The sequence below is a fragment of the Lepisosteus platostomus genome, chromosome 3 (genome assembly GCF_059453375.1).
Source record: "Lepisosteus platostomus isolate fLepPlt1 chromosome 3, fLepPlt1.hap1, whole genome shotgun sequence".
NCBI lineage: Eukaryota > Metazoa > Chordata > Actinopteri > Semionotiformes > Lepisosteidae > Lepisosteus > Lepisosteus platostomus.
This window is the reverse complement of record NC_142613.1, coordinates 11,095,891-11,120,417: the sequence shown is the minus strand read 5'-3', so window position 1 is coordinate 11,120,417 and position 24,527 is coordinate 11,095,891. Positions and strand designations below refer to the sequence as shown.

Sequence of the window (24,527 nt, the reverse complement as noted above, 5' to 3'; positions counted from 1 at the left end):
GTGTAACCTTCATGTGCCTCTCTTTAGGTGATTCATATTTTATCCTTCAAGGTTAGCCTATTTTTTTAATCTATGTTTAAATGTTAAAATTACGTCACACGATAAATTACCTTGTGCACGAAGCTGCACCGTTTATATTAAGTGACATTCCAGTAAATAAGGGGAAAAGTCAGTGTGGTGAGCACAGATTCAAATTGTACCTTTACCGTACAGTTAAGGGTGCTGTTACAGGCATAGTTGTACTATGTGGTTTATGTATTTGTACATTGTACAGTATTTTACTGTTTATAGGCAGCCATACTCTGCACCTTAACAAAAGGAATTAAAAGAATTGAAACAGCCTAACATTTTCAGATAAACATCTGAAGAGATATATTTAAGTATAGCTGCAAACTTCAATGCTACAATACTATAAGACTACAAGACTAGAATACAATCCCATGGCACACAAAATATATTGTTGTAATTACAAATAAAGCTTGCTAAATCCATGTTGACAAGAGTTGTTACAACTGAAACTATTTTGTTAATTAATAATGGTATTAATTGATCAAAACATTTTAAGAACAAATAACAATGCTGCATTTTATTTATGCCACCTACAGTAATTACTAAAAAGAAGTCACACATCTATAAGAAAACAAACAGGATTATCCTAAAACTAAAAGGTTACTTCTAGAGGGACACATTCATGGATAGTTTCCTATGGAAAAACTGTTTAATTTGAACACAGAGAATGTTTGACTGAGTTGTATATATCCGTGAAGCAGATGAACAGTTTCAAATCTACTTTGCTTTAGGCTCCAGTACTAGGGGGTTGTGTCTGGAAATTAAATGGAGGTACTTCTTTTAAACAGATGCTGTTGGACAGCCAGAACAAATTACCAGACCTAGGTTTGGATGCTGATGAGGTTACTGGATCAATAATCTGCTGGGAAACAGATTAGAATAATGATCAAAATAGCTTCTTTTTGTCCACAATCATTCTTTTTTAACATAATGTGTTATACTTCAGTTCCAGTCAAGGAAGTCCATGTAAGAACAAAAATAAATAACATTTTAAAGCACCTGTTATAAATTCAAGGGACATACAGTACATTAGTTCTTTCTTCTTTGAATTCCAATAAACTAGTAAAACGATCTTGTTTTTTATTATGGGTCTTGCAGTTTTTCTTTCCTTTTGTTGCCTCATGAGAATATTTGCTCAATATGTTGTTCTTTCATAAGGTGCAAATAAATCTCTTAAAAACTATACATGATTCTAGGGGGTGTGATACATGCATTTTAGAGATTTAAACAATATATACATGTAAACTTATGCATTTTATTTAGTAGGCAAATATCAGTTGTTCTTCTAATCTAGTTATGTGGCCTTTCAGCAAAATATACAATCTCAATAAACAAAATAAGTGACAATGGAAGAGTACTGAGGTAACTAGATGGACTGTAGCAAAGAGGTGTTTCCTCATTTTCTGGAGTATTTGTTTCACTGCTGAATGGACTGTCACGTCAAAATCATGTTCTGTAAAACAGTATGGTCCTTTTAGAAAGAGACATAGCCTCTGAAATGGTAGGCTAATGTTTGTATTTATAAAACATTAAAATTCCTTCAGAAATAAAATTATTTACATATTCTGATAAGCAGTATAAGTATTTTTTAAATTAAAGTGATAGGTTTCTATGAACCTTTTAGGGAACTGAGCCAAATAAGTCAATGCCTGTTTCCAACAAGTTCGTGGTATTTTGTTTTTGATTGTTCTGTTTTGCAATAAAAAAGGCAAGTATTTTCTGTCACTCCCTCAGCTACTTGAAGACAGAGTAGTAATTCTTTTTTTTTTTCTGCTGAGTATAGCAGTACAATGTAGCACATTTAAAGCAGAGACAGGTTGGCAGCTGATATTTTAAACACCGACAGAGAAATCATGGAGCAGATCCACAGTGCAGTGGCCTTAACTTTTCAAGAATGAATCAGGCTGAATGGAAGGGGATAAAACTCTTGTACTAGACTGAGGCAAGATACAATGAAGAAAAATCTAAAATACATTAACAATGAGTCCGTTTTTTTTTAAAAGGTTAGCATATACGGTATTCTCACTGACTTTCCTTTGAGTTTAATTTAATAGAAAGACTGGAGCTACACTACAGTATTAAATGTATTAATTATAAATGTTTGGCCTTGCTGTAGAGATAATTTGAAAGACTTTCAGACCTTTCCACACCTGTCCAAATATGGTCTTTTTTTAAAAACAATTGCAAATGAAATTCAGCAAGGTCCTACATTCTCTATAACTAAAAATATACTTGGCATGCCTGTATGGCTCTGTCTAGGTTTTTATTTTTAAGCATTCCTAATTTAAAAAGAGGAGCATTTCGGTTAAGTTGAAGATTTCACCTGACTAAACTAGGAAAGAAACTGCAATGAAGCACCACATATAAAATCAAAGCAACACCCTGCATGTGTTAGATTTTAATCCTGCAGGACCAGATGCAGATTTTCATATACAAGTTAAATATTCATTATAAGGCTGGAGAAATACAGAATATTTCTGTTAGAATGCTCAGTGTAATATGGCAGGACACTGCATTGTCATTATCAGAAAAGGGCTTCTGCCCTCCCTGTCACAGGGCCTCTGGAGAAACAGAACATTTCTCATCTTGATTCTCCGTTATTTCCAAGTCAGGCAAGGCAACAAACTCATTAACATCTCCATCACCAGCTTCCATGCATCTGTCAGCTTCTAAATGTAATTCAATGGCAGGCCTGCAGTCCAATTACCTAACTTTAATGATGGCTGCAAATTAATATATGCTAATAGAATATTCTTCTTGATTTCTGAATTACATTACACAGTCCTTAATCTTTGCAAGCATTTGAAAAGAAAATGTAATGCAAAAAATATTTATGGTATGATAAATTTCATGTTTGTATTTTCTGTATCCAAAAAGCTCTTCAGTATGAAGTGCACTAAGAAGGCTTTAGAAAAACTGAAGTTATCCACCTTAAGACTAGTTGTATTTCGATGGGGTACAGTTAGCATTACAATGTTTTCCACTCAGTTGCTGATGCAGTTATAACCTGTTCAAATGATCAATTTATAAAATGTTTTCAGGAGAGAGGTAAGTGATTAAGCCCTGTATTTGCATTTGGTAATGCAAATATTCTGAAAATAAAATCTGCCGCAGAGTGCTATCTACTCCGTGAGCCTGCTGCAGATCCATAGCTCTTCCCTCTCAATTATACAGCAAACAGTGGAAATTGAGGAAATCAGTAGATACTCTTCATGAACAGAAGCATTCTGATGGGTTTTTTTGTGCTAATTAATAATATTATTAATCATTGACAAAAATTAATAAATAATCTGAATCAGATATTTAGAAAGCAAACAGCAGAGCATAGCACATGGCTGAAGGCCATAAGAAAGGACAAGTCTTGGTCAAAATAAGACTTTGCACTTGTTTGGCTTCTGCACAGGTTACTTTATAAATTAAAAAGGCACAAGCTCCAGAGTGGCTCAACCAGTGAAGGCCTCTGAGAGCTGGTCCAGTCCCTGCAAAGGGTTTTGCCTTTGTATTACAGTTTGCTTTTCTCTGTGAATGTTCCAGGTTTATTTTGTCTAGCATTTTTTTACCTGACACAAATTTAAAGTTTGATTACCTTTATTTATTATTTCCTAGTAAGTTTGTATCGTTTCAAGCAGTTTGCTGGACGACATAAATGATTGTTGTAAAGTGCAATTATTTTACTTCTGAATTTTAATATATATATTATTCAATAGAGGTATTAACTACTGAAAGGCTTGAGTCAAGTAAATAAATAAATCACAACATGTATAGAGCTATATGTGCTTCTCAAATTCAGACGATAAACCTGTCAAGTAAGACAGCATTATTTATCTTGTTTATATTCCTAGCAGCAATTCCGGTAAGCAGACGACACATGAAACAGAATTTTCTAACAGTCTCTCTGTATTGAACTTCACAACCATGTTCCATGCCCGATCTAAAAGCTGTCTTCCTCACAAAGAGACAGACTGTACACGTAGGAAAAGAGACTTCTTTCATGTGTCCCTCTCCTTCCCCACCTGCTCCCAGCTCTTATGTTGCAGAGAAGCCAGCCTATAGGGACAAACCTACAACAATCCGTCCTCTGTTACAGGAACAGGGAAAAAATGCATTACAAAGCATAACTTTGTGTGTCATTGAGCAAGACTCATAGGGCAACTTGACATTTCTATGAATGCCTCCATCATCCCCATATACATTTAATGGATGAAGGCTTCCAGTGCAGATGTGTTTAGTTTTCTCGGAAAGCTTTAAGTGCAGTTATTGAAAGGTTAGTCTCAAAGAGTATTATACTTTTTTTTTTTAAATGTCATTTTGTTTTCAGAAAACAAATATAATACAATGCAGGGAAGCTGTCAAGAAAGGAGTGATCTGGCTGATCTGCTTTGTGTTATACTGTATGTGACCTACTGAAATCAGTTTCATCCATTTCTTTCACACCATTTTGTTGTTGAGATAGAAGTAAACATTTTCATGAAAGCTTTCAAAACCTTTCCTTTGTCCTTTCCAGTTTGAAATTTGTTTCAATTAAAGGTCCACCTACATTTCAAAAGTAGTTAATAAAAAAAAATACATCTTCCTCACATCTTATGACTAGATTTCTTACCTTTACAGCAAATTCAACTATTAGAAATAGTAGTATTTGATACAGAGACATTTTAGGCATGTTCCAAAGCGCTTTGCAATAAAAAGACAAGAACTGAATAAAGATACAAAAGATCAAATTAAAGTAAAAGATTAAATTTCACAATAAACCAATAGACTGAAAAAGGTTTGATTCTAAAACTACTGTGCTGCAAGGATCTTGGTCAGAGTGTTGTATTGTCTTGGTGTATTACAATAGAATACCTGATTACTCACAGATAAGAGAATACACTGAATTTCAAGTAAAAGTTGTAAACATTTTTTTTTTCAAAAAAGATAGACATATGGGAATGTTCCGTTAAGTTTCTTAGGAAGTCTTATTTCCTAGGACAAGCCTGCAAGCATCTGTAAATGACATGTCCCAGAAAGCAAAATGAATAGCTGCAGATTCACAGCATAGCAAAAGACCCCTGATGTGACCACACATGAGTAATGAAAGGCATTACAAAAACAAACTATATAAAAGCATGTATGGGCTGTCACTTTCTATTGTTCTTCAACCTTACTTTACAGCTGCAACCTATTATTCATTTTGGGAGAAAATTACATTTTTATCTTGTCCCGTCACCATGTTAATCTGTCAAAACGCCATAGAGTGTACTCTTTCCCATCACGTCACTGCACAGTGATTGAGGAGCTCCCTGTTACACCAGCAGATGCTGCATGCAAATGAAGATAATTTGATGTCTCTCTCAGGAACCATTCTTTCCCTTTTTCAAACGAGCCAGCCCTACCTCTACTCAGGGGAATGTCCTAGGGATTCACAATTTACAATTAAACCAAGTAGCTATTAATCGCAAACCTTCCATCACTAAGGTGGTAAGATTTAAAATACCATTCTAGCAATTTTATCTGCTTCATGTATCTATGGCTGTTAAATACACACAAAAATGCAAATATATATTGCCAATTTAATTAATTTAGTTCATTACATGGGCAATACATATATTCGCATTTTTGTGTGTATTTTTAAACATTTATCACATCATGATGTGAAGTTTATAATGGAAGCTGCTAATCACAATATCAAATTTCATTTATTTCTTGATTAAATCAACGTTAGTTTGCTTGGTTAAAGTTAAACCAGATGTATTTGTCATAGACATATGTAAGGATGAAACTTTTTGCATCTGTTCCAGGAATCAGAGAAAATTAGCATGATAGGATTCACCTTTTTTATCACACTGACCCTTAGCAGAACACTGACACCAAATGGCAGCTTCTGGTTTTACTTTAGGTGTGAGATTAACCTTTTAAGTCTTGTAGGTTCCAAAGCAACATAAATGTATATGAGAATAAATAAACTACAGCCATAACTTTTGAAAGCCTTTTCCTCCAAACAAGTAGTTTGTTTAAAATGTTTATGCATTTTAGAAAAATGAATGCTCTAAAAGGTTATTTGAAAGGGTGGTGGCCGGAGAATTTTCAGACAGTTCAGTGAGAGGTAATAAGGTCTACAGTATAGGTACTGTCTGAAAAGAGAAGATTTGAGATAGCAACAGAAATTGGGCATTTGGTACAGGCTTGATGTTCACAGGTACAGCACTGTATTTAGTTCCGTTTCCCCAAGACAACAGGATGTACTGTTTGAGGGACTCTTTATATTCGTTACATGAGAAGAGATGAAGTGTTGGAGAGAGTGAAAGACAAGGCTACCAGGATGCAGAGTTGTGCTGAATATTTTAGTGGTAAATTGGGAAAATGACAATTATCTATAGATGTGAAATATAGCCATAATTTTTGAAGTCTCAGTGGATAAGGTTTACCCCAGACAACCTCCGACCGCAATTCTTTCAGCAGTATTTTGAGTCACTAATATTGAGACACGGAGAAATATCGGGCAGGTAAACATATCTTCCCTTATTTATACAAAAGCAGTGTTGTTAATGCTAATCAGGTTCCATCCATGCCTGAATTGTACAGACAATTTTCAATTACAGTCATCAGAAATTAACAATGTTATATTACAGTGGTATGCAGATTATAGAGTAGACATACATTGTTTTTCTTATATAAGGTTCATAGTATAATTATAACTGTCTCATTAATGCAAGACTTCAGTTCTTAGCAAACAAGCATGTTTGGCTAAATTGCATCTTTACATTTCAAATTCTTAAAGGAATGTTCATTTAAAACATAAAAAATGAGTTTACACTCAGAAAAACTTAGTGATCGTTTATAACTGAAGTTTAGATCAATGCATATTCCACATGTGTGTACCTGGAAATAATCTGTAAGACTCAGTTTTACAGTAGAAATAAGTAGAAATAGTAGAAATAAATTTACTAAAATGTATTTGGTGACTGAAATGTTTAGGAAGCCCACATTAGCAAATATCTACTACATTGTTGGCATTGCACAGGGTGCCTATATAATAATTCTAATAATAATAATTGCTTACACTTATATAGTGCTTTTCTGGACACTCCACTCAAAGCGCTTTACAGGTAATGGGGACTCCCCTCCACCACCACCAATCTGCGGCATCCACCTGGTATGTGTCATGTAGTCTCAGGATACATGTTTATCATCACTACTTTAGATGTGCAGTACATTGTATTAAATAATAAAAAAAGGCCTTTAAAACCACATAACCAAAATATGAAATGTGCTTGTTAACAGCTTCATAAGGCAGGCACACATCATACTAATTCATAGCAATTTGTCTGAAAATGCAGTTTTTAATTATACTGTATTTTATAGTCAGTGTGACAGTCCTGTACTGTATGTCTTTATGTTTTCACAAACCAAGAAGATGGAACGCTCACAAATGTTGATAACAGTGATTTTGCCATAACTTATTAATCATAACTGCCTATTAGCTTGAACATAATTCTATTAGAAGTGTCCATTCTTCAGTACAAAAATATATAATACTTAAAATGTTTTGTGGTCTATCATTTTAATTATAGCTATGCAAATGTGTCTTTTGTTCTACAATAAAATGAAGGAAGAAAACTGAAGGTAAAAATTAATAACTTGGGTTATGAATGCATAACCATTGTCAAGTGTTCTCTTATCTCTTCTCTTATGTGTTTACCTGATGGGCTTTAAATCATGTTTACAACATGCCTGACAAGGGTCTGTGATGCTGGCTGATAAGTACTATGGTGCCGATGTAACTGCGCAATAATGCCAATTGCAGAAGCAACAAGGAACATTAAAACAAATATGATTTCTGGTATATATTATGCTATTTCCTATTTTGTTCTTTTGCTAGAAGTATTAACTTAAAAGCCTTTTATAAATGATTTGTTGCAAAATTCAAGATTTGGTCTCGGTTTTTTACTTTTTATACATGCATCTTTTTTACAAAGATGCCCAAAGCTCCAATTCAGTGTTTAAAATAACTTTGCTTCTTTCAAGTTTAAGAGAACAGGGTTTTCAGTCCCAGCTTTTTGATGTGCAGGATTGGGTATTAGTGATGGTGATGCTAATGTTACTTTTGATGAACAGTGCGGGAAGGGGAAAGGGCTCCAGTTGGCAAGGTGATAGCAAATGCTGTCATTCCCCAGCTTCCTGTTAGTTTTCACATCTGCAGAGTTGTTTTAATAGTGGCAGAAATCTCTAAAGCAGTGAGTATAACACACAGTGACCAAGCTTAATTAAACACATTTCTTTTAACAGTAATATTTAGATAATACAATAATGCTTACAGTAGATATAAATGTGTCTGGAGCCCCTCTGGTTTCTTTTCTGACTGTTAGTTGCCTAATTGATTTAATTATGTGCTCAACCAAAGGAATTTAACATTGAGATATCTAATATAATCAACAGGTTTAAGACCTGTGGTGAAAGAATCTTCGGTTTGTGTAATTAGGCAAGTGATTAGTTTTCCTCAACACATGCAGCACTTCTCATCCCAAAGGAGGCGAAAGCACTTTACAAATAGGATGAGACCAAGTTCTTCCACTACTGAAGGGCACCCTCTGGGCTGACACAGCAATCATTTTGCATGAGCAGTTTCTTGTACAGGATGCAAGGTAAAAGCCATTTTAAGAAGCCTTAATTGCAATTTAGCCAGGGCATTATGTATGGAACCTCTGCAGTTGTGAATAAAAATAAATATCATTCACAGTTCAATTATTTTGAATTGACATCACCTTGCTCAAACAGATTGCCACATAATATGCAGTCTTTTATTGTAATAAAACTCAAAATTGCATTCGTACCACAGGATCTTTAATAGTCATAATACTTTCATCCATAATTTTATAACCAAATGTGTCCTGTCTGCGTCGTGCAGTATTATAGTTTTTGGTCCTGAATAAAATCTGCCATGCACTAAATCTAGCAGCCTTGTGATTTTCCTTTAGTGTCTCCTATCCAGATATTGAGCAGTCCTAGCAGTGTTGAGCTTCTTAAAAGCATATGATATCTGGACTGCATGATTGCCAGCTTGGAATCAAAACATCTACTGCCTGAGACCAAATTCTGATTGACAGAATCACAGTTATATACAGTACTATATTCAGCCCAGCCACTGCCAGACACTGGAGAATGCTTAGTGCTTGTTTGCTACTGTACCAAGGCTGGTTTTTACTATCCACTGTGAAGTATTACACACTCTAAGTGTGAGAGTAAGAACTCTAAGTTCAACAAAGTGCCCATGTTCTGTGTTTAAATCGCTACATGAAGGTCCGTTGCTATATATTACACTTTCCCCCCAATCAAATCATCACGTCTACACAACCAATTTATGTTCTGCTTTGAAGACATGCTGCATTGTCTTTCTTAATATGAAATGTACTGTACAAAGGCATTTTAGTGAGAAGATGAGACAAAACAGGAAAAAAATGCTGTAGACGGATGTAATCTTTTCCGTTTTTTATCTGCTGATTATGTTGCTCATAGCGCTGTCCCTCAGTTTTTGTAGAAAGTGGTGTGGCCCGTTTTGCTGACGGAATACATGTAAGATAAGCATGTACAGAAGGGCAATGAATCATTTCCTCAAGATTGACGATGGTAGGAGAGGAGGGAGGCGAGTTATCCCAAAGATAATCTTTCACAGACTTCCCCAGGGGAGACACAAATTGAGATATTCATTTTACGGTCCTAATTGTAATTAGTTTGATGAGGCAGGCAGTAAAGTTAACTGTTAAAGGAAGAGGAAGTAGAAATGCAGTCTCATTTTAAGAAATGATTGTATTCCTGGACATCTCAAGAAAATATGACTATCTGAAGTACATTTTGCCTTAGTTTAGACATCAACAATTTGCAGTCTTGCTTTCTTTCTGTCATCTATGGACTGATTCCTTTTAGATCCTGCCCTTTCAGGAACATCTGAAACATTTGAATCTTTCACTGTTTCACTTTCACTTTTTACAAGTCCTTTTAGTACTACAAAAGCAATCTCACTGCAGAAACACTAGATACAGTTCACCTTTTTCAACTGTAATTTTATAAATATATAGTAGTTAACATACATACCTAGAAAATCCTCTCTTCTAGTTTGATAGTTTGCTGAGGTATTCATAGTAGTTGATGCAGTTGTTTTTTGTCGCACCACTGCTGTACATTTGGGATAACCGCGGGAGTGCTTGGTCAGAATCAAAGTGCAATGGATCAGAGATTCTAAAGATACCTAAAGAGGTCCAACTATGTTAGGGTTGAGCACTCCAGAACAGCTTAAGGAAATTGATGAGAGAGTATTTGAGTTAGTGAATCTAAGATGTTAAATACTTGGCCGGTAGCTCTTAGAAAACAGTGGCCAGCCAGTATGAGGAGCCAGGAATGAGGAGCCAGGGTCAGGGCCAAAAGGCACAGGCACCCAACACCTTGTGGAATTGCAGCTGGAAGCAGTAAATTTACGACAGGCATGCCCGTGACCAGGCCAAAGGATGAGCCCCTGAACGGTCAGGTCCAGCACAGGGCTCCGAGGAAATGACAGGTGAAAAAAGGGAAGAGCCCTCTTAAGTCTGGAGCTGTGCATCCATCCAGGGTGTAAAGCAAGGTTGTGGGGTCCAACCCATTGGGCCAGACAGGACACTCACATTAGGGGCAGTCATCCGACAGCACACATGGAATAGGACTGAGTGAAATATCGTAGGCTCACCCAAGATCAGACCGAAGGAGCCCACTGCTGAGTTCTGGGTCTTAGGTGAAGGTGAAGTAGAAAAGAGAGAGAGAAAAGAGGGGCTGGAGTGGTTTGGAAGAGATGCCAATTAGTAATTTGGCAGGGGCAGCCTGAAATTGTCAATGAGACACCAGATGACCGGAGCTGCTTAGATAGGAGGTCAATAGGCTGTGGATGGTCTCAGGAGTCAAAAGTGACTGCACAGAGTGCAGAAGAATGCGCACCTGAATGGAAGTAGTCCACAGTGAGCTCTGGGTTGTCTTGGGAAGTGAAACTGCACAAAGTGAAAGCTGAGTCAGCAGCTGGATGGAGGCAGTCTGTGGTGAGCGCTGGAATGCCAAACAAATGAAGCTGATCAGAAACAGAGTCAGATAGCGGTGAGGATGAGGCAGGCAGAGAGAGGTCTGGAGTTCCAGGCAGGATGGGGCTGCATGGAGTGAAGGACACTAAAGAATCAGCCCAAGGAAAGGAGTCAGAGGATTAACTGGATTGGCGTGTAAACTGTACTGTTGGTGAACAGTTAATGGTGAAACTCCACTACAGGGGTGCTTCTGTACTATGTAGGGAAAGGGGGTGTTTGAATAATTGAGGCCTGATTAGTAACAGAAGAGAACTGGCCAGAAGTAGATCAAATCATGTTGGAAAGCTACGGAAAACTGTCAGCCCTTGTGAGAATGCTTCAGGTTTCCCAGGGCAACAGCGGACTATGTGACACCACAGAACGGTGGTTTAACATTATTATTGTAATTGATGTAATATAATTATTTAGCACAAATCAAGGTGGGAATGGAAAAAGAACAGTTATTTCAAGACACCTGTTGTAGAACCTAAATGATTATTAGGGTTTAAACATTTCCCACTCATCTCACTATTCTCTATTTAATCTTCCCACACATTTACAGATTGCTTGCTTTCACTCCTCCCACTGTAACCTGTCTTCCACATTTGCTCTCAGTTACCCATATCTCAGCTTACTCACCCCTTGTCTTTTGCTTACCCCATCTCACCTCTTTAAAATATTATTATTTTTATTTTTATTATTATTATTATTATTATTATTATTATTATTATTATTATTATTATTTACCAGTAGTATCTGTGGTCTCTCTCTCACACCTGAAAAATCACCACTGCCAAAATATTGAGTGCCTTTCAAGTTTCAAGTTTGCTGTTCAACATGGAATTAATTATTACTTGCTAACCACTACTTGTTAATTTAGTTATATTTTTACCAATTCTTCAAAAGTGGTATACTGTAGTTTACCAATTCTTCAAGACCCCTTTTCCATACTTACAGGTTAAAGTTTAATTCATTATTCACTTTAGATCTTATTACCATGAGTATGGAAAAACTATATTAAATTATAGCATGTTTATCTACGTTTAAACTTTTCTCAGCAATGTTTTTTTGTCATGTGTTGGGATGAATAAAGTATTTTGATCTTAATTGAATTGAACAACTTCTTGAACTAATCTCCACCCCCAATTGAAGATGAGCTGACAGGCTCATGTATAGTTGAGCTTGTGATAAGGCTAAGAGTGTTTGGAAATTAACTGCTTTTCCTGCCTGTTTCCCCCATACAAGAATAGGAGAGTGAATTGTGGAGATTTGTCTGGCCAAAAAAAGTGATTAAAGATAATAATAATAATAATAATAATAATAATAATAATAATTGCTTACACTTATATAGTGCTTTTCTGGACACTCCACTCAAAGCGCTTTACAGGTAATGGGGACTCCCCTCCACCAGCACCGATGTGTAGCATCCACCTGGATGATGCGACGGCAGCCATAGTGCGCCAGAACGCTCACCACACATCAGCTATCAGTGGGGAGGAGAGCAGAGTAATGTTGCCAATTCATAGATGGGGATTATTAGGAGGCCATGATTGGTAAGGGCCAATGGGAAATTTGGCCAGGACACCGGGGTTACACCCCTACTCTTTTCAAGAAACGCCCTGGGAATTTTAATGCCCACAGAGAGTCAGGACCTTGGTTTTACGTCTCATCCGAAGGACGGCGCCCTGTTTACAGTATAGTGTCCCCGTCACTATACTGGGGCATTAGGACCCACATGGACCGCAGGGTGCTGGCCCCAATAACACCTCTTCCAGCAGAAGTTTTTCCCAGGAGGTCTGCCATCCAGGTACTGACCAGGCTCACACCTGCTTAGCTTCAGTGGGTTACCAGTTGTGAGTTGCAGGGTGATATGGCTGCTGAGAATAGATGAGCTTCCTGGTGATGCTCCTCATTTTAATATGCATTACCTGTCACTGAGAGGGGAAAATCTAATCATTTCTAATATTCATGGAAAGTGAATGTTTTATTGTGGCTTTCTCACTAACATATTTTACAGAATGCTAACAGGGTTCTTATTTAGCTGTTTTGACTACTATACCTTAGCAGTTAACATTTATGGAAAATATGATTTGAATGTGATTATTTCTTCCTACAGAAACCCACAGTTTTATTTATGCTTAATCAGCAAATACAGTAGACCAGAAAAAAATGATAAACACAATGCCAAAACACCTAGGGGATGACAAACAACAAAATGTGAACCACATCAATATTTGGCATCTTCTGTTACTTTTTCATATCAAGAGAATGCAGTAAGAGTAACATTCTCCAGGCTCCATCTGAGATAGCATTGAGATTAGATTGAATTTCTCTGTACAGGTTCGAAGTGAGGCCAAAATATTAATTGTATAAATAGTGAAAAAAAACATAAACTGAGCTAAAATAATGTTAAACTAAGGTCAAATCCAAATAGAGATGCTTTCATCATAGTGCACTATAGGTAGGCAGAGAAAGTGTAGCAGAAACAGACAGACCCGCTGTCTCCCATTTAACATGAAACTCTGAGAAATAACGGCTTTTTATATGGCCTCTAAACTGAAATAAATTAAAGTGTAATTTGAAAGCAGTCAAAAAAGTATTTAATATTTTTGCAGAGATAAGCTTTCAACAGTCGGCCCGTGTGAGTGACTGACCTATGCAAATTAGGGGGGCACATTAATTCACAAAAGACAATAACAGACTATTAATGTTGGTTACTGCAAACAATGAATTTAAAACATAATGAAAATACAAAATGTGCAAGATTTGGTTTTTCTTTTTAGTGCTGCCTCATGGAGATTAAGCTATAATTTATCAGAGGATAAGTGCTCATTATAAATATTAATTTCATTTCACAGGTAACTTCAAAGATCTGTAGAATGGAACAAATACACATCCAAGTTTCCGTAAGATGTAAAGCACTAGAGAAACAAAGAAAAAAGGTACCAGCACTCAAATTGCACAGTTAAAATCTTAACATCACTCTCCCATGAAACTACAGGTTGTGGATAAGTTTCTAATTAAAAAAAAATATTCTGAGAAATTTAAACCATGGATTATATATTTTCTGTGGTGCAACTGCTGATATGAATGTTTAATAGTAGACAACTGTAGACCACATTGAGGATTGTTGCATTCTGGAAGTTTTTTCCAGTTTTTGGTTTATTTTATCAATTTTGGCTAGTTTTAAGCACCTATTAAACCATCCATTCATTTTTAGAAACTAGTTTATCCTCAGAGGGTCAGGGTGAGCTGATGCCTAAACAGGAAACCATTTTGAAAGTATTTTCTGAAAGTTTATATTTTTCATTCTTCTTCTTATTGTTGTTGATGTTTTGTGCATGGAAAATGGCTGAGAAAGCTGCTAAGCAAATAAACTATATATTCTAATATATATATATTAGAAATGCTATGAAAATTACTAAGCAAATATGTTTTGATTTTTATTTTAATATGTACTTGCATTTACTGTAGGTATAAAAACATGGAGGTATAAAAACTTGCTTCGCAGTTTGTTTAGCACTTTTCCAGGGAGGCTTAAAATTACTGTACATACAGTCGAAACAATCAATGGATAAACAAAACAGATGATAATAAAGCAAGCACAAAGCAAAAAAAAAATCTTACAGTGTTTTGGAATTGTAATTTGCAACATATCAACACAAAATGTAATAACTTGCAGGAGCAGGTAGTGAGGGAGTGAGGTCGAATTACAATCCAGGTCTAGAGGGAAGGGTAATTATCAGACTAATGGATTTGTTGAACAGGCAAGAGATGATTAAAGTAAAACAAAGGCTGAATTTATTGGTTTTACATGACAGACATGAGTACGTTTGAGAGCCCTGGTCAGGTGTCAGGTGTTCTGCCAGGACCACAGACACCTTCCTTTGGTGCTTGCGAGAATATGTGCATTTTTTTGGGCCACAGAAAAACTGATTCCTTGTGTACTGATTGCATTCTTGCATTATATGCAATCTTGCAATCCTCCTTATCCTATTAACGCCCCTCAAGTGAAGCTCACACACCATTAGGAAAGTAACTCTGAAAGAGATGAGGTGGATATGGAAAAGAATAATGAAATAATAATATTTTCCTCTCAGACAGCTCTGGAAATGGAGAAAGCAAAATATATCATTAACAAAGGAGAGAAGAAGATTTCCCCCAATGTATCTTATTTCTTATACTTCTGTTTATCTCTTGCAGCCTGAAGAATCAGTTGTGAGGCCTGTCAATATTACAAAAGAATGAAAGGAATTGGCTTCAGCTGCTGTCAAGCCAGACGTTTTGAAGATCAACACAACCTTCTCTTTCTATTTCTCTGTATTTCTCTGTCCCTGCTGGCCATGAAAGCTAAAGGAAGGATTTTTACTCAACCTGCCCCCAAGGTTCCACTCCAAAATTCCTCCGACCCCAGAACTCCTAAGTAGCAGAGATAAGGGATTTGGGAGGGGGGAGGGGGATTGTGGCCAAGCCTTTAACTCTTTTTTAAAGCCCACAGTCCTCGATTCCCAATCTGTCAACAGTAAGGACTGAACAGAAGAACTGGATCGCTAGCTTGTGCATCAGTGTAATGCTGTACCAGAGGCCAGAATCAGAGGAGGGAGTGAATTACTTCTAGTCTTTTATTTGGCTTTTCTGTTGTTAGTGTTGTTGGTGTTGCGGTGTTATTGTATGTCTTTGGGGATTTGTACTGTACCACAATATTAATGGCGCTAAGGAAGATGTATATCCTTCTTAAAATATTGTACTTGTGTAACAAGTGTAACATCTTTCTCATTGCAAAAAATGAGTAGAATTTGAGGAAATTATCTTTATAACCTTTTTAGTTTCTAGATGCAGATGTCTGTTTAAAAACATTTTAGAAAATCCTGTTTTGAAAGGTTTAAAATCAAAAAGTGAAATAAAAATGCAATGTACATAAACAAACATCATGCAAATATTAGATTCATATTCTAATATTATATGCACATCTACTGTATGTCTATCCATCTAATTGTCTATCTGATTGTATATCAGATAGCAGTCAATATGAATTATGGGAATGAAAATTAATCAGCTTTGTCTCACAGTGGAAAAAAGGAGCACCATCAGAATATACTTCTGATTCCTCTCTTGTTATATAAAGTCAAAGCTAGTAGCCTTAAAGGTGTTCCTTCAAAGATATATAAACATTATATACCCATTTCACCCTCAGAGTTATCTATGCTGCACTGATGAGCCCCGATAAGATGTTTACTTTGACCTTATATACACAAACGTGAAATCAGAAATGTGTCTATCTATACATAAATGAGTATATCATCTGTCTCATCGTTAATGTTTTGAGGGGTTTTACTGCAGTTTAACATCAGAAAAAATAATAATATTTTATTAATGATGCAATTGCTCATCTTCTGCGATAAATAATTTCCTTCAGTCTCCACATGGTTTGTACAAGTACTACTGATGATGTGATCACAGTCTCAGGGAGTTTAAAGTTGATTACATATTGCATTATTTTGTTTTCCTTTTTCAGCTTCACTTGAATCAAAGTAGTTTGTTCTCAGACCTTTAAAAAACCTACTGAGTACTGTAGACATTGCTAGTTTTAATCTAGGTATTTCACCAAGATGTAACACAAAACAGTTCTGCTGATCTTGGATGGGTTTGAATTGGCCAGGTTAGTCTCTGTCTTGTAACCATGACTAACATGACATTGTGAGCACCCAGGTGTTTGCCATGTTGATAGTGAGAACTCTACTCCCATTATAGCTATCAGCATTAGCTCTTTTGCCACTATATAACCCGCAGTGCAAAAATATTTCTGATTTTTTAAAAAGTACAGATTTTGAAGAAAAATGCAGAGTATTTAAGTCTCAGAATCTTCATCATGTTTATTAGTAAATTCTGATAGGTGGATTACTCTGTTTCAAAATAAACGTATTCAGTTCCAAATTTTGAATATTCCATGACAATAATCAATCTTTGAAAGAATGTTTTTGTTGATTTTCTGTCATGTCACATTTTCAGACTGATTTACAGTACAAAAGTATACAGACTCTTCTTGTGGTGTCCAATTCACTGAGGTTACACCATGATGCTTACTGTATACTTTTGCTGTTACTTAGATTTTTTTACTGTAAAAATGTATCCTTTTTTCAATACCCAAATACTCAAACTAAAGATTTCTAAGGATCAGATAAGTTACAGTAAATATCAGCAAACACTAGAGAGAAGAAAACTGAAATATGTTGATTGCATATTAAGTATGCAATCAACATATTCATACCTGTGAATCCAATGTTTAGTTGAAGGGCCTCTGGCTGCAATTACAGCCATGACATTTTGAGTACTACCACCTTTGCACACTGACTTCGTAAATATTTACTTGACTGGGCCAAACACAAGGGTTTTCATTTTTTTATTTTTAACCCACTCCAGTGTTGCTTTGGCCTTGTTCTTTAGATCATTGTTCTGCTGAAAGGTGAACTTTTATACCTGTCGTAAGTGTGAAGCAGATTAATGTAATTATGTGCACCTTAATAAGTTTAGAATCGTCATTGCAAAGAAATTGAATGAGTTCATGTTTTATTTTTTCCTTTGAATGTGCGGAGTAGTTTGTGTATGTAACACATTAATAACTTCTTCAACATATTATCACTGCAAGTTTTAAAGCAACAATATGTGAAAACTGTGCCAGGGCCTGAATACTTTTACAAGGCTTTGTATATGAAGCTGTTCAAAGGAACTAAGCACAAGATGTGTAATGACATATTTGACAACTGCACAGCTAACAATTATCTACATACAGTATAACTGACAGGAAGCCCAAACAATGTGAAGAAAGGAAGATTTAGGAGGAAATTCTTAACTTCTAATCTCAATTAAATTATTTCTGAGACAGAGTAAAACCATAATCAACTTTCAAGATCATGTCTGTGTTGTTTCTCAAGAAGAAATAAATATACTTATAACATGGATAGTGTCCAACTGATTCCCATGGTTTTCCATGGTTTTAACCTTAGAAACCATTGTCCAAGGTTTGTGATTCACAAAAGTGAAGAAAACTCAGCTGTAAAAAATTCTCATTGAGAGCTGGAACTTATACTATGTAATGGAACTATGTAATGACAAGAAGTCAGCACTCCTGTAAAAATGCATTTAATTAAAATTTCCATTATAAAAAAATGGGAAATGTCAGAGCAGGCAAAAGCATTGCAGCTCTCAAGGCTTTCTCAGTATAGTAAAACAGCCTTTTTGAAAAAAAAATCTATAACTATATAAAAAACTATATTTTGTAGTCCTAAACATGAAATTAATTCTTAAATTTGTATTATACCCAAGTTTCCTCTGGTTTGAAAGACTGTTTCCTTTTCCCTAGATAGATTTCATACGTTATCCCCAGTCCTGATAACATTTTGGTGTTTTAGATTCTGTATTGTACAGCTTCTTCAGGAAAGCACCTTTATGAATAAAAAACACTTCCAACTACACCATAGTGATCTACTGCTTTTTATGAACCTCGTTCAGCCTGTTGACCATACATCCATTTTCTAACAGATTCATTCAATTTAGTATCACGAGAGATGCCAGAACCTATCCCAAAAAGCAACAGGTGCAAGGTAGGATACACCCTAGACAAGATGCCATTCCTTCGCAGGGTAGATTCAAACAAAGACACACACACAAACTCATACCAGGGCCAATTTTCCCAGAAGCCAATTAACCTACCAGAATGTCTTTGAACTCTAGGAGGAAGCAGAGCACCCAGAGGAAACTCACATGAACATGGCGAGAACAAACTCCGTACAGAGAGTGCCCCAGGTCCTGAATTAAACCAAGGACGCCAGCATTGCTGGGCAGCAGTACTTCGCCTGCTGTCATTAGTTGCAATTCTACCAGCAACGTTATCAGTTAATCTCAACACATTTCAATGAGACTCATTTTCACAAATGTCAAATCACTGCACCATTTGGCCTACAACTATAATTCCTGCTACTGTGAAGTACATGTTTGGATTGTAGTGTGACCTACTGTATAATCCCTGCATATGCCTGAGAACCCAGGAGGTAAGACTGATATACAGTACAGTACATTAGGAAATATAATGGAGGAAATTGTCACAATATAAAATATGATCATTTATATACAAATATATTTATATTCATAATAGGTCAAGCACACATCGACATGTATTTATACAATTGCAGAAGTAGTTAGCCTACATCTGTAGTCAAAGTTTCATTCATTCTTTAAATGCAATTTCATTTGTTAAACATTGTTCATTTGTTCATTTATTAGACGTTGTGGCTAATATATTTGTGTAAATTAACTCATTTAGAAAATGATCCAATATGTAAGTCCAAATGTAATTTAAGGTGTTTTCAAAAAAGGTCCTTTTTAATATTTTCATATATATTGAAAATTGGTTTAGTTTTCTTTATAGGTCTGTCATGTTTACAGGGTACCTGTCACGCCCTCTGCAGCCAGAGGGCGCTCCTTCTCTGTCCTGTCCCTAGTTTCCGGTCTGCTGTCCTTCCGGTCCCTCTCTTTCCCTTGGGCTATATATTTCCGGGTCTTGCACTCTGTCCTCGCTCAGCATTGACGTTCGGATGTCCTGAGACCCGCCTAGCACCAGGGCGCCCCACGTCCGCTCCCTGAGGGCATAGGTTTCTATACGGCATTCCTTTGCACTAATGAGCCCGGGCCTTTTTCCCGTCCCGCCGCTACGCATATGGGTCTTTTTCCGCTCTCCTGCTCCCCACTGTTAGTCCCTTTGGACATCCGTGACAGTACCACTGTTTAGCAAGACAATGGGGTTTCCCCAGCCTCTGAGAGTAATGAACTCAGAATATACAGTACCATTAGTTTTTTCTCACCTTTACAAAGCTGTGGAAAGTTCAAGAGGGTAGGCAGATCCATCATAAAGCAATCAGCCGTGGCAGGAAGAGGCTTGGCAGACATCCTACTGCTTTCGATCATTCCTCTGCTAGATCAGACGAGATGTTATAGTGACTTGTTAAGGAAGTAGATTGTGCTCTGTGGTTCTCTAGAGCAATGGTTCTCAAAGTTCAATGGTCCACGGACCACTTACTGTACATCAAGTCACAGATGCAGTGGACCACCTATGCCTTCGTCCACTTCTTCCCCTGTAAAAATCATCACCTATTAAAGTAATAAAAATAACTAGTATTGAATTACATTTTATGAACTATAAATTTTATGTACTCATATTTTTACAAACAAAGCTGCATATTTTTCAAATGTTTTTATTGCTTAAAAAGTTAAGTGTTAAATGTGAAGAATGGAGCTGCTTTTGTTGAGCAATCAGAGAAGTTAGATGTGGATCCAAGCTGGACAACTTTAGTCTCATGTCCGGAAGTGGACGAAGACATCACATCAAGCTCAGCATCTGCTTCCTTGCACATCACATTTATCAAGCTGTTGTAATTAGAATTACAGCACTGCCGGTATGGTTCACAAATTAACGTCACTCGCAGTTTCACTTCTATTCTGCATCTTGCACTTGTGCTGTCACTATTGGCGCTATATTTGCGTCTCAAGAGTCCCAGATTTGAACCAGTGCTCCATAATAAGCCTTCTGCTTATTTTAATTACACTCAGAACTTTCAAACTCAAAGTTAGACATTATAATAATAATAATTGCTTATACATATATAGTGCTTTCTTCACAGTCCACTCAAAGCGCTTTACAGGTAATGTAACCACCTGCATCCACCTTATAAGAGAAATTCAGGCTCTTAGAGTGGAAAGTGCTCTTTAATCCCAGCACAGCAGCAAAGACACCGGCACATAAATACAGCGTAATCGGGCTATAACACACTTGGGTCACTTGGGGTACAGGTACTATAGGGTGGTTAAGTGGGTACAGGTGTAAAAGGGTATAAACCGGCAGCCATGTGCAATCGCACCAGATGGTCAACCTGCGCTGGCCAGTAGCCCTCAGTACCCTCCTCCCATCCTGCCCTTCGCCGCGCATCTCAGCCGGGCACTCTTCGGCCGCAACGCAAGGTGAGGGTGCCATAATATTCAAAAGTAAGAACAAAATGGTACAAACAATACGAACCACTTCAACATTCTTCCTGGAGGACATCAACATCTTTGGTTTCCATTCCAGCTTTTCTCAATAAAGTTAATTGACTGGATCAGTGACTGAACTGAACATATTCAACAAATGTTGATGATTGACAAGACTCTTAATTCAAGATAAAGGCCTTTCTCATTTTTGTTATCTTCTGTTACCGTCATCAAGTATGAAAGCATGAACCTTGAACCTGGAACTGATATGCGGTAGTAAGTGACTCATGACAAGCAAGCAGGTTTATAAAAGAGTGTCCATGTCGAGTTTCCCAGGATATTGATGAAGAGTGCAAAGAGTGAAGATTGGAATCTTCATTCCAATACTATAAAAAGAAGGGGGGAAATGTATTTTTTATGCTGTGTCGTGATGAAGAAGCAACATAGGCTTTAACAATTTGAACTAAGTGTAACTGTCTACTATTTGGATCAATGTTGGATTGGAGTCCGGCAGATCTTTGATGAGATAGAAACCAATGTGAGCCAGATTATTTTTATATAAGTCTGAATAACTTCTGCAAGCTTGAACTTCGAAAGACTCAGCTCGACTTGGTATCATTATATCTTGTGAATCTAATTTAGTGTAATAACAGAAGAATCTCCGATTCATTTCCTGTTGCCATAACTACACTAATTTATCCACACAACCCTGTAATGATCATACAGAAATGTCCTTGCAGATCCTCTTATGGAATTATTCAGCATGTTTTAATTAAAGAAGAGTACAACAGTGTTGACTGTAGCTGTTGTACCTCATTTAGGTTATATTTGTAATTAGTCTTTTACATTTTAGCACAATATGGATGAGCAGATGGTGGCGTCTGCTCTTGGCCAGACTCGGAGAGTTTTATCTGACACAGAAATCCCACTTCTTTTATCAGACAGGTAAGGCTCAGCAACACTTTTGGAAATCTGGACTGTTTTGTTTATCACGGTGCTGGTACATTATGAAAACTTCTGCTGCAGAACCATCTGAAAACTATAGAGTTATACTGTACAGTATAAAGATAAGTATTAATGTCAAGTATCTGAAATAAATCAAAATAAATATTTTTTCTTAGCTTGATCCCAAATTCTCAACTGCGCCCCCAAGTGAGATACTGAAATTGGTATCTACAGTATATGTACAGTATCTTAAGTGGACATGCCATGAAAAGAGGGATCTGGAACAAGATCAAGAGTGAAATCAGAAACACAATGTGATATCTCATTGAAATAACACCTACAGTATGTAATGTCTTTCAACAGTAGCTTTGCCAGATCTGCAGTGAAATGCCAGTATAGTCCATATTTTCTGATATGCTGTAAGAAAATAAATCTTCAACCGTGAGTATCCAGTGTGATATCTAGACTGGTTTAATTTTTTTACTTTTACCAGTGGATAGAATGACTTTCACTTTTCATCACAAAGTCATGTTTTTCCAAAAGACAGCCTTTTATGACTTAATTAGACCCCAGTGCATCTGATTTGTTAGCTCAAGGGATATGCTTTCATGCTTACAAGCCAGTGAGTGCCCAAGTGCCACAAATAAAGAAACTTAGTAACTGGCCATAATGGATGGCAAGTTACAAAGTTTTTTTCAATTTACTTTGCAAACACTGATGTGCTTCAATTCTTTTTCTATTTTTTATTATGCTTGATTTTTCTGTTACTTTATGGGTAGAGAAAATTGGAAACTGATTGGCTAAGTACATAACTGATATTCATATGTGGTTACACTATACCATGCACTGTAAAAAACAGAACAATAAAAATGGTTGTTGAATTGTATTCATCAAAGATAACTCTTCTCAGTTTATTGACCACTCATTTATCTTTTCAAAAGAAAATTAATGTTCTTGAGAATGAACTAAATAAAAGAGGCACAGTGCCAAGATCTATAAATCCGCATAAGTCTATAGACACCTTATTCTTGTGCTACTGTAGGCTCTACACTGGATTTAAAATGACTAGCCACGATTTTTAGGATTGAGATCATTTAATATGATAGCTGAGATTAATTTATTATGTTTCTAGAATAACCCTTCATAAGCACAAGTGTTTTTTTGCAAAAATTGTGAGAGATTAAGTTCAATTAAGGATCCAAGTCAATATTAAGATTTCATTCAGTATGAATTTCAAAGCTCACAAGGCGCAAAACTGGGCAGCCATGACATTAATGCTCAAAATTCAAGCACCAATTTAATTATTTCCCTTGAACTTCAGTTCATGCTATCCCACAGCCTACAGGTGTGAGACCATTTTTAAAATAACTAATGCTCCGGGTCAGAGCAGAATGGGATAAGCTAATCTCAATTAAAAACTAAACAGGTCATATTTTTTAACTACTTCTTTTTAAATATCGTAGAGAATTTTTCCTATAGCACAATATAGAATCTTACATTTTACAGTGAAATACATCAATTTCTTTCCACCATGAATTATTGTTTAACATCCTTGTATATAATCTACAACAAAAGACAAGGTCTGTCTAAGCTTAAAGTTAGTTGGCTCCAGGCTTGCTACTGCATATCATGTAAGACATCTGATGCAGTTGATGAAATACAGGATATTTTTTATAGCAAAATAAAGTTTTCTATATACTGTACGGTCATTAAAGATTATTGAAAGAAAGTCGTGTTATCACCATTAATGGAGAAAGCCTCAAAATGGCATTGTGAGATGGTTGACAGGTCATAAGAAGATACTGTATAGCAGAGAACCAAGACTCCTTTTGCTGGAGGAAGAGCGATAATTATCTTAAAATGATCCACCCACACAATGGAGAATTCCATGCATCACTGTGGAGTGGACATCTGTATCAATAGTTATCTCCAAGGAAACAGGATGGTGTCTGCTGCTTTCTCCCAGCAGGACTCATTGACCTGCAAAACATAGATTACGCACAAAACCAATCATTCCCTGTGTCAGAAACGCTGGAATAACATCTGCTCTCTAGTGCAGAAGCTCTTGCACCCTTGTTTGTACAGCATACCGTTTATCAATGCAGGATACTATCAGAAAGAAATTCATATCAGCTTGTCAGTAGCTCAGTAATTAACCCTCATTTCACTTGTAATCACCCCTGCCAGTGATTATGGGGAGGGGATATGGACTAGTCTTTTGTATTTGTCAAGATCACTGTTTTAAGTAATGTTACAAATAGTTTCCCCCAGCCTACAATTGAAAGTACATGGGCTTATATTTTGGGGACATGTTAATAAAGCAATAAAGACACCTATTTTGACACCTATTTGTGTAAGAGCAAGGAATGTATGATGTTCTACCATCACTACCAAATGGGCTAGTTTAGCTGAATGGCTTTTTGTAACCATTCTTATGGACTG

General features: G+C 36.4%; 1 protein-coding gene across 4 annotated transcripts in view; it reads left to right on the top strand.

The window, feature by feature from the left end:
• Positions 1-17,057, top strand: part of zmat4b (zinc finger, matrin-type 4b) — a 127,365-nt gene extending 110,308 nt beyond the window's left edge. For 3 of the 4 annotated variants that reach the window (XM_088624483.1, XM_088624481.1, XM_088624482.1), the window contains one exon: positions 15,327-17,057. In XM_088624483.1, coding sequence (XP_088480609.1) covers positions 15,327-15,345 — 19 coding nt within the window. In that variant the 3' untranslated portion in view covers positions 15,346-17,057. Of the gene's footprint in view, positions 1-13,981; positions 14,066-15,326 lie in introns of all 4 variants that reach the window. The other variant, XR_015935303.1, reaches the window with a different exon arrangement.
• Positions 17,058-24,527: the final 7,470 nt, after the last annotated feature.